The sequence below is a fragment of the Temnothorax nylanderi genome, unplaced genomic scaffold (assembly GCF_030848795.1).
Source record: "Temnothorax nylanderi isolate EJ_2023f unplaced genomic scaffold, tnyl_v1.0 TNYL_tig0427_pilon, whole genome shotgun sequence".
NCBI lineage: Eukaryota > Metazoa > Arthropoda > Insecta > Hymenoptera > Formicidae > Temnothorax > Temnothorax nylanderi.
The window spans coordinates 17,665-34,865 of record NW_027249489.1 but is presented as its reverse complement, the minus strand read 5'-3'; the positions used below and the strand labels follow the sequence as shown (position 1 = coordinate 34,865).

At 38.3% G+C, this 17,201-nt stretch overlaps 1 protein-coding gene across 1 annotated transcript; it reads left to right on the top strand.

Moving 5' to 3' along the window:
• The first annotated feature begins 6,640 nt into the window (after positions 1–6,640).
• Positions 6,641–9,225, top strand: LOC139782595 (uncharacterized). Its single transcript, XM_071721614.1, has one exon. It carries the CDS (start codon positions 6,641–6,643, stop codon positions 8,273–8,275), a length of 1,635 nt encoding a protein of 544 aa, XP_071577715.1. The 3' UTR covers positions 8,276–9,225.
• The last annotated feature ends 7,976 nt before the right edge of the window (positions 9,226–17,201 follow it).

Below are 17,201 nucleotides of genomic sequence, written 5' to 3'. Positions count from 1 at the left end.
TTTCGTAAAATAAATGGGTATCTGATACCATTGTGCATATATCCATGTTCTAAAAGGTGTTCTGCTTCAGCGACAAAATCATGCAAATAAGAGTGCACATCAACCGGATCCCATTCACCAACGTACAAACCAATCAAAAATGGATCGTTGTCTGTATGTACTAGATGACCCAACACTGGCCAAAATTTTAAACGTGTACTTTTTGTTATAGGCAATCCATCCATGTTAACATCAATAGTTATGTTGCTATATATATCCAAATATTTATTCAACAACATTGCATCTAAATTTCTTACAATTCCTTTATACCATAATATTGATCAATCAGGAAGTTCACAGACATCAAGATGTTTGGGTGTACGCAGTAATGTCTTATAACTTTTTGGCAAAGTTGGAAAAACTGGGTTTAATCTATGTAACAAATTATCGAGCTTTTTCTTTGAAATAGATCCCTCATGAATAGCCCATTCTCTCAAATTTTCTGCAACATAGTTAGCTTTCTGTTCCTCAGTTTCAAAATTATTTTCATTTACATCATCATAATCATCACTATCTTCTGAAGCATCATCTTCGTGGTCAACTTCATTTTGCAATACAATTTCATCATCTGATAAATCAAGCGCTTCTATCACATTTTTATTATGTACTCCTTGTTCTCTTTCATTTTCAGTATTTTCCAAGACAACTGTTTCAGGAATATTAATATTTTCATTTATTTCTAATATGTTATCGCAAGGTCTAAGTGGATTTTCTGAGACAGAGTTCCTATCACTGATATGTACGTCCATGTATTCTTCATCTGAAGAGGTACTATTGGGTGCAAAAATTCTGTTCCTCAACCTCTCAATTGATGCCCCTTTCGCAAGATCCTTTTCTGCTCGTTTCGCTCTCTGCATGAGATGTTTTCGCAACTGCATAAAAACAAGTGCAATTTTTATGATGCTTTATAACAGTAATATTCTTTTGTATAAGCATTTTTGCGTTTACATATATTCCCGGTAAAAAAATTTTGATATAAAAACATCTATATAAATATAATATAATATATCAAATATGTCCATATACATGTTTTTTTTCCTTTTGTATTATCTCTACAAGAAAAATAATAAAATGAAGAATTTAAAAATAAAAAAGGATTATTTTTGCATTGCATTTTTTATAAAAAGTGAAGTTTAAGTTATTTTGTCCATATATGTTAAAAATTTGCCATGTATAATCATATAAGTACATATAAATATTACAGTTGTTATATATATGATTATATATATGGACAAATTTTTCTCATTACCTCAAACTTCACTTTTTATAAAATATAAATAATGCAATGCAAAAATAATCTTTTTAATTATTTTCAGATTATTTTTTATTGTTTTTCCTGTATATACGAATAGAAAAGAAACATATGTATGGACATATTTGATAGATAGATATAATTATATATACTTATATATGTTTTTATATAAAAATTCTTTTACCGAGCTATTTACATTAAGAGATGATCGAAGTAACAATATAATTCAGAAATAAAGGATTACAAGATGTGCATAAATTCACACGAATAATATATATTATTATTATAGAAAAGAAACATATATGTATGGACATATTTAATAGATAGATATAATTATATATATTTATATATGTTTTTATATAAAAATTGTTTTACCGAGCTATTTACATTAAGAGATGATCGAAGTAACAATATAATTCAGAAATAAAGGATTACAAAATGTGGATAAATTCACACGAATAATAATTATTATTCGCGGCGCAAACGCAAAAAAACGAGAATCAAACAGGGTGGATATCAAGGATGGTTGCAGAGAATGTAAAATAAAAAAATAATTGTATCAATAATCAAATTGTCAAATATATTGGCACGGTATCCGGCTGCTGCGAGAAATGCACTCCAATATCTATGGCGTTACGATTAGATATCAGGGTGTGTTGCACGCGGTGTTACGGCACGAGCGGCGTATACGACACGAGCGATATACACGACACGAGCAATAATCCACGGCACAAGCATTAAATACGACAACTTCTTTTGACTCGATTATAATTATAATGTCTAATGACCAACTTAAAGGAACGCCAGAATGCGGAGATAATTTATACCGGGAACCAGTGCCAACAACAATAGTCTCGATCGATGGCAAATGTTTTCTCAAAAATTCCAACGATCGGAATAATATGTTTCGAATCGTGGCGAAAGTCGACCCAGCAACAGCGAGAAGTAGTGTATAGCGCGTTATTACTGAGCGCGAGTCTATGTAAAAAAACAACGTGTACACACGGCCGGCCCGTGACCGAGCGCCAAGGCCGCCGACAGCAAGGCGAAAACGTATGGCTTGCTCGAGAATATTCTAGATCTGAAAATAATGTGTACTACTGTACTACCGGTTTATCTGTTTTATCCATTTCGATTGATCTTTAGTCGATGTAACGGATGAGTCCAGATGAACAAAAAAATCCAGCTCGTAATTATACAGTCATCCAAAAATATAATTGCTCTAGTTCCGGCCAGAACCGGCCCGAATCCGCTCGCGAACACTCCCGACGAAAACCACGAAAACCTCCACACGCAGTGGAAACGCGGATCCGCGGACCCACGACCATTAACGCCCCGGCCGAAACACGGCAAAACACGCACGGCCAGATCTGGCCCGAACCCGCTTGCGATCGCCACCCGGCACGGATGCGTCGCATACGTATCACAACCGACGCCGGTCGAGATAAAACCCGAAACGTGATGGGAACGCGGATCCACTGGCGCGCGACCGAAACTCTTTATTCGATTGCTGCACACACAGGACACAGGACGACGGGACTGCACAAGACGCGAGAGAACGCCGAGAACAACAACGCTTTCCGCGCGGTTTGAGAGCCTCTAGGAGAGAGAGAGAGAGCTAGAGAGGCGCTCATAGATCACGTGACGTTTACTCCGGTCAATGGGCGCGTTCAGCAGACCAAGCCGCTGAGTAGCAGAGTCGAACGTGATTGGCTCTTACTTTTAGAACCAACCAATCAACGCAGAGTGTTGATAAGACGAACTCAACAGTTGTGTCTGCTGAACGCGGCCATTCAGAGAGTGGCGCGTTGGTACCACTCTCTCCTATAGGCTCTTTACGCGCGGTAAAAGGGCGCGACGCCAGTGTAGGCAATCAAATATTAATAACCAGCATTAATTAGCTAATAATGACGCCCGCGAAAAAATCAATCACTATAACGTACAGCATTCCGTAAAAGTCTAATTTTAATTAAAGATTAATTAATATCAATTATTGTGTACATATCATTATATTTAAGGAGTCATTATACTTTGACGGCTAGCTATTTTTAACAATTTTTTTTCACAGTAAATACACCATATAGTGAAATGAATCTTTTTGGGATTTATTAGGGCACTCTTAAGTAACACCAAAAAATGTTTGTCATTTATCGTTTTTATAGCGTCAAAATGGAGTGTCAAAAAAGATGCAAGTTCGCTGCGTTGATCAGTTTTTTCATTCAGGCTTACCTGAAACAAAAAATCAAAAAGATTCTTAATCTGTATGAGTCCCGAACTAAAATCAGGTCAAAATGTTTATTTTATCTTACTTTTTACATTAAAAAATATTCCCCAAAAAGCTTTTCTTCAAACCGGCGCTATTTTGTTACTTTTAAACAAAAATTATTAATTTTAGTTCGGGACATAGCGACACTCATACAGATTAAGAATCTTTTTGACTTTTTGTTTCAGGTAAGCCTGAATAAAAAAACTGATTGACGCAGCGGACTTGCATCTTTTTTGACACGCCACTTTGACACTGTAAAAACGATAAAGTAAAAAATTTTTTTAATTATGACAAAATTTTTTTCGTGTTATTTAAGAGTGCCCTAATAAATCCCCCAAAAAATCATTTCATTATATGATGTATTTACTATGAAAAAAATAGTTAAAAATGCCTAGTTTTTGGGCCGTCAAAGTATAATGACCCCTTAAGTATAAGCCTCTGCACGCGCCGCTATCAACGTCGCACAGTGGGACATTTTGACGATCTAGGCGCTCAAAAGTCCAAAAATAAACTTTTTTTAAAACATTTAGCGCTATAACAAATGTTATTATTAAGGTTCAACATTTGCAAAAACAAATTTCTTTACGCTTTATGACGCCTACAGCGGATATGAGAGAGGTTCAAACTGTTCACTATCGAGCGAGTGAACCGGATGCTCGGCGCGTCATAAGTATCAGTTGCTTTTATTCGCCGATTTTAAGCAAACAGCTGTGACCATAATTATTACACCTGACGCCATGTATATTCCATGATTAAAGGTAACTAAACATATATATACAGTTTTGTTTTAGTAATCCTGATGGTTCGTTTTTTATAGATCAAGATACAGTTCAGAAAATGAAAAATTGATATATATCTTGCCTAAATGTAAACTTTTATATTGTTATAGCACAAAATAGCGGATTGATCTTTTCATAGATCGAAAGTAGAAGTATTTAGGTCTTCAAAACATTAAAGACATTTTGCGATTTTTTGCGATCTTTCAAATAGTGCGTGTAAATGTATGTGCTTACGATCTGGCAGGCGCGCGCCGAGGCGCACCGTGTAGACTTTTACTTTGTTATACCATAAATAACGGATTGATTTTTCATATATCGAAAGTATGTAGAAGTATTTAAGTTTAACAAAACGAAACGTGCTCTCATCCGAAATATTGCCGTTATTACGATCACCCTCTCTCTCTCGGGAAAACGTCGAGAGTGAGGCGAATTCTAATGAAAGCTGTGATTCAGATTCAGAGTAATATGCAAATATTATGTCTACAGTATGTTTATGTTTACATTTAGTTTATGTTTAGGTTTAGGTTTATTTCAAATTTTTTTTCTTCAGAAAATCACTTTTGTTCATAAAATCGCTTTTTTATCCATAAATAACTAATAAACACACTACTTTCTCATTCAAAAACGTTTTCTAGTATCATTCCACGTCAGCTTGAACGAAAAAAAAATACAAACTGGAGTAGATATTTTGTTTCAGATTTTTGAGCGCCTAGATCGTCAAAATGTCCCACTGTGCGTCGTATCGATGTCGATTAGACGTCTTTTCAAATTTATTACGTGTCATTCACTTAGACGTCTATTAGATGTCTATTAGATGTCGAAAAGTAAATTGAGCTCAAAAAAATGTTTCATGAACAATGCACCGTTATTGTGTGAATATTAGGTTTTAACTGTCTCTAAAAAAACGCAGTAGCATAAAATCACATAACATCTAATTAAGATATTTCTAGACGTTGTTTTAGATTAGATGGCTCCGACATCTAATAGACGTCTATCTGATCTCGCGTTTCTCCCTGGGAATGGATATCGTAGGACCTCTGTCCAAAACCAAAAGAGGCAACAAATATATTTTAACTTTACAAGATCAGCTAACTAAATTTTGCATGGGAGTACCCCTACCAGATCAAACTTCCGAAACGATAGCGGAAGCCTTCGTGGATAGATTTATTTGCGTATTAGGGGCACCTAAAGCAATATTAACCAACCAAGGAAGAAATTTTATTAGCGATTTAATGAAAAAGATTGCTAAAATATTCAGAATTCACAAATTTCGCACGACCGCCTTTCACCCTCAATCAAACGGATCGTTAGAAAGATCGCATCATGCATTAGGGGAATACCTTAAACAATATGCAAACGAACAAAAACAGTGGGATAGATGGATTAGTCTAGCGATGTTTAATTATAACACTTGTATACATGAAGCAACAAAACATACTCCGTACGAACTGGTTTTCGGTAAAATAGCAAGAATTCCATCAAGCGAACCGCTGGGTCCAAAAGATAAATTAGCTAATTACAACGAGTACTTAATAAATCTCGTCACGAAACTTCACACTATACAGACGAACGCTCGTGAAAACGTCGTCGAAGCTAGATTCAAATCCAAGAAACACTACGACAAAAAAATTAACCCTAGAACTTTTGAACCTGGGGAACACGTGTTTTTGCTAAAGGGACCTAAGCCAGGTAAATTTGGAGATCAATATACTGGACCTCATGAAGTCTTAGAAATACTGAATAAAAACAATGTGAAAATCAGAATCAAGAAAAATAGTCGAGTTGTACACCCCAACCGATTGCGAATTTCTCATATCAAACCAGTTAACGAATAAACAAATAAATAAATAAATAAATAAATAAACAAATAAAAAGATACACTATATAGATAACTCAATAAGGTCATATAAATTTCAGATGGATCCCCGGATTAAGGGAATAACCACAATATTAATAATAACCATATGGATACGCCAAACTTACGGAATAATAGGATATGACTGTACTTCCCCAACTGCCAATTTAACAACTTTATCATTAATAAACGTTGAAGAATGCGATATTCCACTACCGAAGGTTACATCCAGCCAAGCCTTCATACAATTATTACAGCTCAACGAATTCGAATCTGTAAAGGTGATACAATGCAAGGTCGAAATCGATCGTTCGATCAGAAAATGTGGAATGTTCTCTCATAATTCAGATGTTCTTAACGGAAAATATGCATATATACACGAAGTGACCAGAGAAGCCTGCATACGAATGCATACTTATGGAACCCTCGAATTTAAAGGAACATATATAATGGCACTAAAATCTAATCAGACCACCAGTCGCCCAGCGACCCTAACTGGCGTTGTGGACGCCGACGGAAAATGTTCCGGAGGATCCTATTCAGACCTTTACGGAACATGGACGAATGTTCTCGTACAGGCAACTGTTACGATCACCCTGCAAGATTACATTGCTAACGTTAAACTGAGCACTAACCGTATACATCTTAGATCAGGAGTGGCCTGTGATTTTAGCACCACCAGATGCACCGACATAGAAGGAGGAAATACCTTTTGGGAACCCATACCTAACGATTCCTGTAAATTCACTTCATATAGCACCTTGTATAAAGGTTACGCGGAAAAAGTAATAGATAACGTAAACGAGCACTCTCAAACCGCTTATACTGTGAATGCTGAAGATACAGTTTTTGCTTTAACCAGCACCGGGAAATACTCAGCATGTGGATATACGCTCATTCGAACTGAGCACCCAAAATTAGTAATTTGGGAAACCTCACCTGAAACGGACATTGCTAAACGAACCGGCCGCGTAGAAAATCTCGATCTTTTTACCTATATGAATTCGAAATTCGTTTACGTAGAAAAGTACATCCGTAACCAGATTAATCAACTATACAGGAACATCTTACTACAACAATGTAACCTTGAATTAAAAATGTTGCAAAACGCTTTGGCAATAGCTACACAATCCCCCGATATCTTCGCCTATCACTTTATGAAGAGACCTGGATATATGGCCCTTCTAGCAGGCGAAGTAATCCACATAATAAAATGCGTTCCAGTCGAGGTAAAATTAGTCCATACCCAAGAATGCTACGAGCAACTCCCAGTAATGTTTAATAACAAGACCTCCTTCCTAACGCCTCAAACACACGTACTACTACGGCAGGGAACACAAATTAATTGTAATTCTTTCGCACCTCCTATGTACCTTTTGGGAGACTCCTGGTATAAAATTATGCCAAGGCCAGTAGAAACACTAGCGCCTGCGATCATAAAACCCATGACCAAAACCACTTGGAGATACACTAGCCCTGGAGCACTCGCTACCAGCGGCATATACACACAAAAGGATCTGGAAGATCTAAAGGATCACATAATGTTTCCCGCCGAGAGACCCGCTGTCCTTAACACCGTAGCAAGAGGAGTAATGGGAGAATCAACCATGCTGAGTGGAGGCTCCTTCGCCAACCTAATCGACGAGGCTTCGATCGAAAAAATTGCACTCTCAGCCTGGGAAAATTTTTGGAGTAAATTTTTAATCTTTGGCAATATTAGCGCTGGCCTGCTTGAAATTTATCTTTTTATAATAACCGTTAAATTAATACTGGATACACTTGTACATGGATATGCTCTTCATACAGTATATGGGTGGTCGATATATCTAACAGGGGCAATATGGGATTCGTTAACTCAGCTTTTATTACATCTGGGACAAGGAAGGCCTAAAACCACAAATGTCAGTGCCCCGGCTCCGAAAGACGATCCGGAACAAAAAACATCAGCTAGCGCGCCACTCCATGATCTCGAATGGCAGGCAAATGTACGACCTGTTGAACCAATTAACGAAAAATCCGAACACACCTATCCTCTCCTCCCTTTGAAAGAAACTTCCACCTACACTTTTGAACTTAAAGGCTAATAAAAATAACAAACTAAATAAACTTCTCCATCCTCTGAATCAACCTTGCCTCTTTGAAACGCATGCTACGACATGCAAGAAATTTAATATCAAACTAACTGAACTTCTTTACCCCTTGCATCAACCTTGCCACTATGAACCGCATGCTACGTCATGCAAGAAATCAAACAACAACATTCCTTTGTAGACATGGAAATCCAGCATATCAACACCCGGCTATTAACCCGCGGGCCGCTGAAGGTTAAAGTCATCAAGGTGGACTCGCCTGTTTCCTTCTGGGTACACATCGAAAAGGCACGGGAGGATCTTGACGATCTCATAGATGACCTGTCGCGAAGGATGACGCGGAGAGGCCATCTTCTACACGAGCGGCCTGACCATGTACATCCAGGCGAGGCGATCGCCATCCACGAAGGAAAGCAGTGGCAAAGGGGGATAGTACTCCGAATCGACAAGGACAATATGGTCTCGATCGCCTTACGAGACTGGGGGCGCGTTGTCCAAAGGCCCATATCTGAAATCTACATATTAGAGGATAGATTCCGTAACCTCGACTGGCAAGCAGTTCGTTGCGGGAAAAAAGGAGGTGGTCCCGTAGGGTCAACGGACTAGTCAAACTTCTCATAGAAAAACGAAGTGGATGGCTGAGGATCCGCAAGGCAACAAAGTTCGGAGACGAAGCTACACTCGTCAGCTTCAGTCCAGAGCCCGAGAGTGAAGATGAAATGAACGATCTAGAGAGGCTGTTAATGCAGATGGGATGCGCATCGCCCAGCATTCCGGAGAAAAAGTAAAAAAAATAATAATAAAAAATAAAAAATAAAAAGGAGGGAAACATATGTATATGTATGTGTAAGGAAAGAGAGAGGAGGAAATGTACGTATATGTATTTTGTTGTATAAGATTATGTAAGTGCGAATACGCATATATGGATAATGTATATGTGCGTATGTGAGTACATTCCTTTCTGAAATCTCAAATTCCATACACCCTCTTGCCTTAAGTTTAACGTATTATATTCACGTATTATCTTCTCCTTAGTATTATAATTTTGCGTACATATGTAGTATTACACATTATATTTAGATGACCATACACGCACATAAATATATATATATATATATATATATTTGTTCCCTCCCAGGGTGATTCTAACCTTACCTCCGTACGATATTCACGTCCAAACTTATATGCGTGTATACCTTACTGTTTTAGTATCTCTAGTAGTAAAATCATAAACATTACGAGTTACCTTATATGTAAAAATGGTCTTGCGCAGGCAATAACGATATTCCTTTCTCTTTATTTTCTTCAATTGCAAAGATTTTTATTATTCATAATAATATTAAATATATTTCCAATAAGATAAAAGGATTTTATTACAATTACATACTTCACGAAGAAATAAAGAAGAAGGAGAAGCAAAAAAATTTATTTTTATTATATTATATTAACTCTCACTCTGTAAAAGAAAGACGAAAGAATTAAGGAAGGGGTTTTGGAGGTCGCCTTCTTTTCTCTTTCTGAAAATCAAAAGATGCATACAAATGCGAACCTTTCGGTACCTAAATCTTAAGATCAATTAAATTATCGACCGACGAAAATCGGCTATTGCAAATATCTTGCTAAACTCCCAACATTTATTAGCTTAACCGTAGTTCTAGTTCCACAAATCGTAATAAGTTTTTTTTCTCTCTCTTTTATTACCTTTATGTTTTGACACATTCACTATCATAATTTTTATCTCAACTCTAAAATTTGTAACAAATTTTATTTGTATTTTACGTTGTATCCTAGACGATAAATAAGTTTTGACATGCAAGTATTCCTTTAATTTTCTTACTTTTTATAATCTCACTACGATTGCTTCTTCCTAAGATTTTAAGATAAATATAATTGCGTAGGTAGTTTTAAACAATAATGTGAGAATGCTTTTCTTTTAAATGGTATATATTTACAATGACAATAAAAAAAAAATTAAATACAAGTAGCATGAAAATAGAAGCCACCTGACTGTCAATTAAGTACGAGGTTCCGGCTCATTCTCCTCCTTGAATTATCTAATAATAATAATAATAATAATAATAATAATAATAATAATAATAATAATATATATATATATATACCGACTACCAACGGCACTCTGATGAGAATTCGTCTGGGAATTTCATCTATCTTATTGTAACTTGCCACTATTGCTATGCAAAACGGCTGCTAGAAAAGATTCAGCTAGCCCCTCGTCGTCCTCGGCGAAAATCCATAAGGATACCATGCCCAACCAGACGGGTACATAGCAATCCAGCTATAATTAAATGGCAAGTATTAAACCTGCGATATGTCACAAATACATTAAAATTTGTCAGCAAGCCGGCAAGGCCTACATAAAAACAAAGATTTGGGGTTACCGCACGGGTCAGTTGAAAAAACTGTCACAAAAAAAAAGGGACGCCTCGGGACGGACAACAGCCATGTGGACAACCCATCCTAGCTAGTAATGGCACCATTATTGCCCCATTAAAGGAAGGAAAGACAGCCTCACACAAACCGAAATCTTGCGCGTTGCGAATAGCATTAAGACATCATCAAAATAAGTAGAAAAATATATATGCGTATACATTAAATATTCCTCTTGCGTTTGAATGTGCATGTAAATCAGAATTATCATTCTCTAAAATCTTTGATCTAACAATCTAATACATACACATGCAGGCAACAGCATAAACTAGAAGGACGAAAGAATAAAGGACGGATTTATGGAAGTCGCCTTTTTCATTCCTCCCTCTCTAAGCAGAAACCAAGAACAAACCCTTCAAAAAAAAAGGGGGGATAAAGAAGGTCGCAAAAAAACGGAAATTATTTCTCAAACAATCAGTCCGCAAATGTTGTGTTTTACACCCCCAACATTTGTCTAAGGCGGGGGGTGTTACGTCCTGGAGACTCCACGATTCCTCTTTTTCGCGAGAATTCTTAGGTACCTAAGATAGCCCTTAGGTTTAAGATAAGTAAACTAAGCGCAGACGGTTATCGATCGGCGAGCGAGGTTTGATCTCCTTGCATTCCTTTTTTTTTACGATCAAACTGCCTATTTGCTTGAGGAACTAAAAGCGACCTCCCAGACGAATTCTATCAGTTGTCTGGCCCACCCGGCGACATGACGCGCGAAAGGGGCCTTAGTCGCAGATAAAATTGGTAAAGATCTTTATTGCATCGAGCGAGGTTTGCTCGTACGATGTTTCCGACAAACAGAAACAAAGCCTAACACGTGTTCTAAAATACACATGGTGGAAGTTTCTGTTTGCACTTAAGATCGAGAGGTATGGATCGTCTGCTAACATAAGAACAGGGTCGCGAGATAAATAAGGACCCCTAATAAAAGAAAAATCGGCGAAAGTCGAAAACAAATGCGTCATGCGACACTGGGAGAAGCGATGAGTTGCTCCCCCAATAAAGCAGTGGGGGCCTTACTCACCAATAAACGACCGTGAAAACCGATAACCGTCTCTAGCTCTCTAGGATAGGTGAAAAACTTAAAATCTACCTCTTGGGCGGGAAACATCTCGCCCAATAAGAAATTTTCTAAACAGAATTAGAAGAATCCCACCAACCAAAAATCCCAAAAATGAAAACCAGACACACCCCGCATAAAATCCACCCCTTCCATTCCTTACATTTTCCTATATAAACCCTGACATTGCGGCACTCCCTCTCAAAATCTTTCGAGTCTCCTCAAGCCTCCCAAGTTTAGTCTTGTGGTTTCTCGGCATTATAATCGTGATCTCCTCCGTTTTGAGTCACGATTCAGCATTTATTGTAAAGTCAGTGCCAGACATCAAACCGCACAGGATCTCCTACGTTTTGAGTCACGATTCAGCATTTATTGTAAAGTCAGTGCCGGACATCAAACCGCACACGATCTACTCCGTCTCATCCCTCAACCAAGGCTCATCGACGAGGAGGCCCCCTCCAAATTCACCAAGTAGTAAGTCGTATACACACTTCCTCTTATTTCTCCTTTATTTTTGTGTTCGGAAAGTCTCTTGGGTACATGATCCTTCAAATCCTCTAGCCCCTTTTGGTTCCTTTTTTTATATATATTATTCCTGAGTTAGCTGATTCATCGGCGGGCTCGGAGTAATCCCCTTTTTATATTATTCCTGAGTTAGCTGATTCATCGGCGGGCTCGGAGTAATCCCTTTTTTATATTATTCCTGAGTTAGCTGATTCATCGGCGGGCTCGGAGTAATCCCTTTTTTATATTATTCCTGAGTTAGCTGATTCATCGGCGGGCTCGGAGTAATCCCCTTTTTATATTATTCCTGAGTTAGCTGATTCATCGGCGGGCTCGGAGTAATATTTTTTCCTTTCGCTGCTGGGAACCTCACCAGATCCCCTCTCTTTAATTCTAATCCCTCCAAACCGAGTCGACTTCCCCGCGGTTAACGGTTTTAAACAATTAACAAGCTATTAACTTGTAGTGGATTCCCGCGGTCCCCCCTTTAAGAAATCTCGAAGGGCCGTAAAACACGAGCATGATCGTCGGAAGCACCAAGAGCGAAGGAAATTAGAAAAGCAACAAATTAGCCCCGGTCCCTCGTGTCTCGCCACTCCACCGCCTCTACCAGCCTTTTGGAGGAACCCTGTTCCTCACAGGAGGATCGCCCCGTCGTCTCACCTCGCCCTATCATCCTACCATCTCGCCATGTTCACGCACTTTCTCGCCCAGTTTGTCGGGTCCCCCTTATCGCGTGGTTCCCGTCAACCCCGACCCAGCCTCTTTGTTAGAACCTCCCGATTCCCCTCCTCTTCCCGAACCTCGTCCCCGACCCCCTCGACCGCCTCCACGGTTGACATTCCCGACCAAGAAGACGATCCCGTAGTAGTTACCCTCGATTAGTAATTAACACCCTCATACCATAAAATTATAATATATATATACATCACACACACACACACCACACACACACACACACACACACACACACACACACCACACACACACCACACAACACAGTTAGATTCATGTAATCTTAATCAGTAACAAACATCATTTAATTGTAACAAATGTCAGTTAGTTCTATGTCAGCAACACGTACTATTTATTAGTAATAAATGTTAATTTGTTTTAAGATTTAATTAAATGTTCCTTTTATTTTAAATAAGACCTAACCCTGTACCATCATCCTCTCGAAATCACACGAGGTCCGATCCTGAGTTAAAGAGATTGAATTCCCTGACTCGAAAGAGGACCAACGATCGCACCGCTCACGGAAGGCGTCCTACCGTCCTTACGGACGTTGACCCTTCCTGAGCCATCGAAAGTGCGTTCGGGCTCGCGCCACGCGCCTCAGAGCGTGTACCTGCGAGCGATATTCTTAAGCTTTTAGTTGCGTCCTTCCTTACCCCGACCACCCTGGTTAGCCTTTCCTTTGCCTCCCAGTTTTTCTTACCCTAATCTTGGGGTTGGACGTAACACTTACGTTAAGTCATAATAATCCAATTATTTGAAATTACTATTTAAAAGCACTGTATTTTTTTATTTTATGAATCTATTATTTTAATGTGCGCTTTATTTTTAAATCGTTTAAGTTATTCGTTTATTAGATTACTTTGAGCTCTTCTTTCACAAATAATTATCTCTGTGGGTCTATTCTGTAACTCTTAAGGGATGCTAAAGCGAAGGCCGAACTTCCTCGACGTCGGTAATGTCAACTAAAGTAAGGCCGAACTCCGACGCAAAAACGCCACCACGTAAGGTGGTGACCACTGGTGGTGACAACGCGAAACTCCGTACACGTACACACACCACTGAATTGCTCACACGGACGCACGGTGGTAGAGAGACATATGCTATAGACGCGGCAACTCCGCGCGGTGTTGCCGCGTCTATGGATTCTTAGCAATACGGCCTGAACCTGAAATGCTTTCTGGCCGTCCGTAGCAGAAGGCAGTAACGTATCAAGGCTAATAAGCACCCGCTTTTTATAAATTACATATTCTTATGCACACATGTGCGTATATATATATATAATATGTATCTAATTATTATGTGTATGTTTATAATTGTCTGATGACAAATAATAACAGTAGCATAATTGAGAATGTGAATTAGTATACATAGTATGTATTGACGCGGGTACTTATTAGACTTGGCAATTTACTGCATCTCTTGCACCTCTAATAATTTTTTTCTTGTAATGTAAATGAATGATGTAAAACTCTTTCGAAGGATCTATCCATTCTTGATGGGGTAGAATAATACCTTCTATAACAAATGCAATAAATATTAAATTTATAGTATTGATTTATATAACTAATTTTATTCTATCTTTATATAGAAAATATACACTCAGTCTTAGCATCAGAGTAGAGGGTAACGCAGCTGATGAACAGTATAGATAACAAACTGAATAAAAATCTTAATTATTCCCATACAGCACAGGAACCTTTCAGAAATATCTAAGAAATGTTTTATTCGATAGGTTGAAACATCTCATAAATATTTCAAAATGTTTCTGCAACAGCTCTGAGACATCTCTGGAATAGCAAAATGTCGATTCTTGCACTTGAAACCTTTCTGAAACCGTGCTGAAAGGTTACTAAAATATGTCTGAAACCTTTCAGAGATACTTAAAAAAATGTTTCTGCAACATCTCTGAGACAGCACTGAAATAGCAAAATGTCCGCGATTCTCGCACTTGAAAACTTTCTGAAAGGTTTCCGAAATATATTGCCGTATTTTTTTTATTCGGGCGGTCACCCATCCGAGTAATAACCGCACTCAACGTTGCTTGACTTCCATGATCGAACGGGCTAGTGACGATCCTCTGGTTCTGATGCTTCTTTTAGTTTAGCTTATGCTCGTATCACAGATTAATAGACAGATAGCCAATGGCCCCTCAAAGTCGAGACCAGCATTTCCGTGCTTTGATTACCGACACACTTTTGCCCCTTACCGACAGACTTTGCCCCTAGGATTGAGTCCGGACTAAATCACATTACAGACTTTGCCCCTAGTGCGAGTCCGGACTAAATATACCCGATTTTACCTACAGACTTTGCCCCTGGTGCGAATCCGGACTAAATATACAGTGATGCCAGATTTAAGCAGTGATGTCAGATGCTCGACGCTCGGTCAGCCGCGAGCCGGCGTCGCCGGCGAGAATCGTGCTGGGGCCCAATTCTGTACACGCTTACCGACAACTATCGGTTCGATAAGCGTCGTTGCGCAGCTTTTATACGATATGAAAAACCTGCGCAACGACGCTTATCGAACCGATAGTTGTCGGTAAGCGTGTACAGAATATGGGCCCTGGGCTTCTTTATTAATATCTCGGCGCTCGCGCTCGCGCGCGCGCGCACACCTAGTCTTATAGTACTTATTAATTAATTACTTATGATATTTATTGTATATATATATATATATGAAGCTGAGACCGAGGATTAATAAACAATACTATGTTATTATATAATAATAAAGAAAACTTAGTTTGTAATTTGAAAATAATTCTTATTTTTTTATGAGCAAATCGTTAACTTTCCTAAAGTTGTTAGAAAATATGCGAATAATGTTAATAATTGTCAAATAATTTTTCACAACACCTCCACGGAAAGTTCGACTTTCCATGCCTGTAGAGAGGGGCGAAAGCGGTCAATTTCCACGCCAAGGCGGCATAGCGGGCGGAAAGTAACCACTTTCCTCCCTAGGGAGGAAAGTAACAACTTTCCTCCCTGTTTAGCGGGTGGAAAGTGGTCACTTTCCGCCCTAGGGAGGAAAGTGGTTACTTTCCGCCCGCTATGCCGCCTTGGCGTGAAATTGACCACTCTCGCCTCTCTCTAGGCATGGAAGTCGAACTTTCCGTAAAGATATTGTGAAAAATATCGTGTGCACCTCGGGGCGAAAGCTTTTTCAGACTCGTATGATTGCCGCCCTCGCCTTCGGCTCGGCGGCAAACTTCACACTCGTCTGAAAAACGCTACTTTTGCCCCTTGGTGCACAATATACTATTCCTAGTTTATATGTATTACATAACAACTCATTTGCCTAAAAAAATAAAAATGCAAAAAAAGTTAGAAAAAAACCAGGACTCGAACTTGAGACCTTCAGCATTCTAGCCGATCGTCTTACTCGCTCGTCCACGTTTACTATTAGAAAATTGCTTCTACCGGCTTGATAGATTACGCACATGGAAACTTTAAGCAATTTTATTTCATTAATTATTTGACATTGGCACAAGTTACTATGTCTTGTAAAATACATATAGTAAAATTAAAGGACAAATTTTTGCAATAACAGTTTTGTGTATTTCACTTTTACGAATAGATTACGTACATATTGTTACTTAACGGAAGCCGCGAGAAGGTGGAGCTCTTCCGTCATGAGATAATGTAAAAAATTAGTTTTTTTAACATTGCAATAATTTAATATGTATAAATTAAAAAATATATAAGTAGATAAAGCTCGTATGTCTTATTGTTAGATAAAACAAGGACAAGAGCCAATAACCGAACAACAGGATTCTAAATAATATAGTTTAATATTCCGTCAAAATAACTGGGACGTTTCGTGCTTTACAAAGACTTTTTCAATCAATCAAATAAATCCCTCTAATTAACTGTAATACATCATAATAATCCCGTTACATAAAAAATCCGTCGAGAGATGAAATAAATTAAAAGGAAGTTTAACATCATAAGATTAACATTAATTAATAATTATAGCATTTTTATTATGGAATTTATCCTCTCTATTAATTTAAATCATACACGGAAAAAACAGTATGGTTGACTCGCACATAAATCTGGTTGTGCCAACCAGATTCAATAGTAAAATACGGAACAACCAGTTATGTGTTTGCTGCAGTCACAGAGCAATTGTTGAGTGACTATTGTTGCAGCAGTGACGATACCTGGTTGCTGCAACCAACCT

What these genes read in the sequence shown, in the direction of transcription:
- LOC139782595 (XM_071721614.1), top strand. Translation starts at nt 6,641, where the DNA reads ATGGCACTAAAATCTAATCAGACCACCAGTCGCCCAGCGACCCTAACT.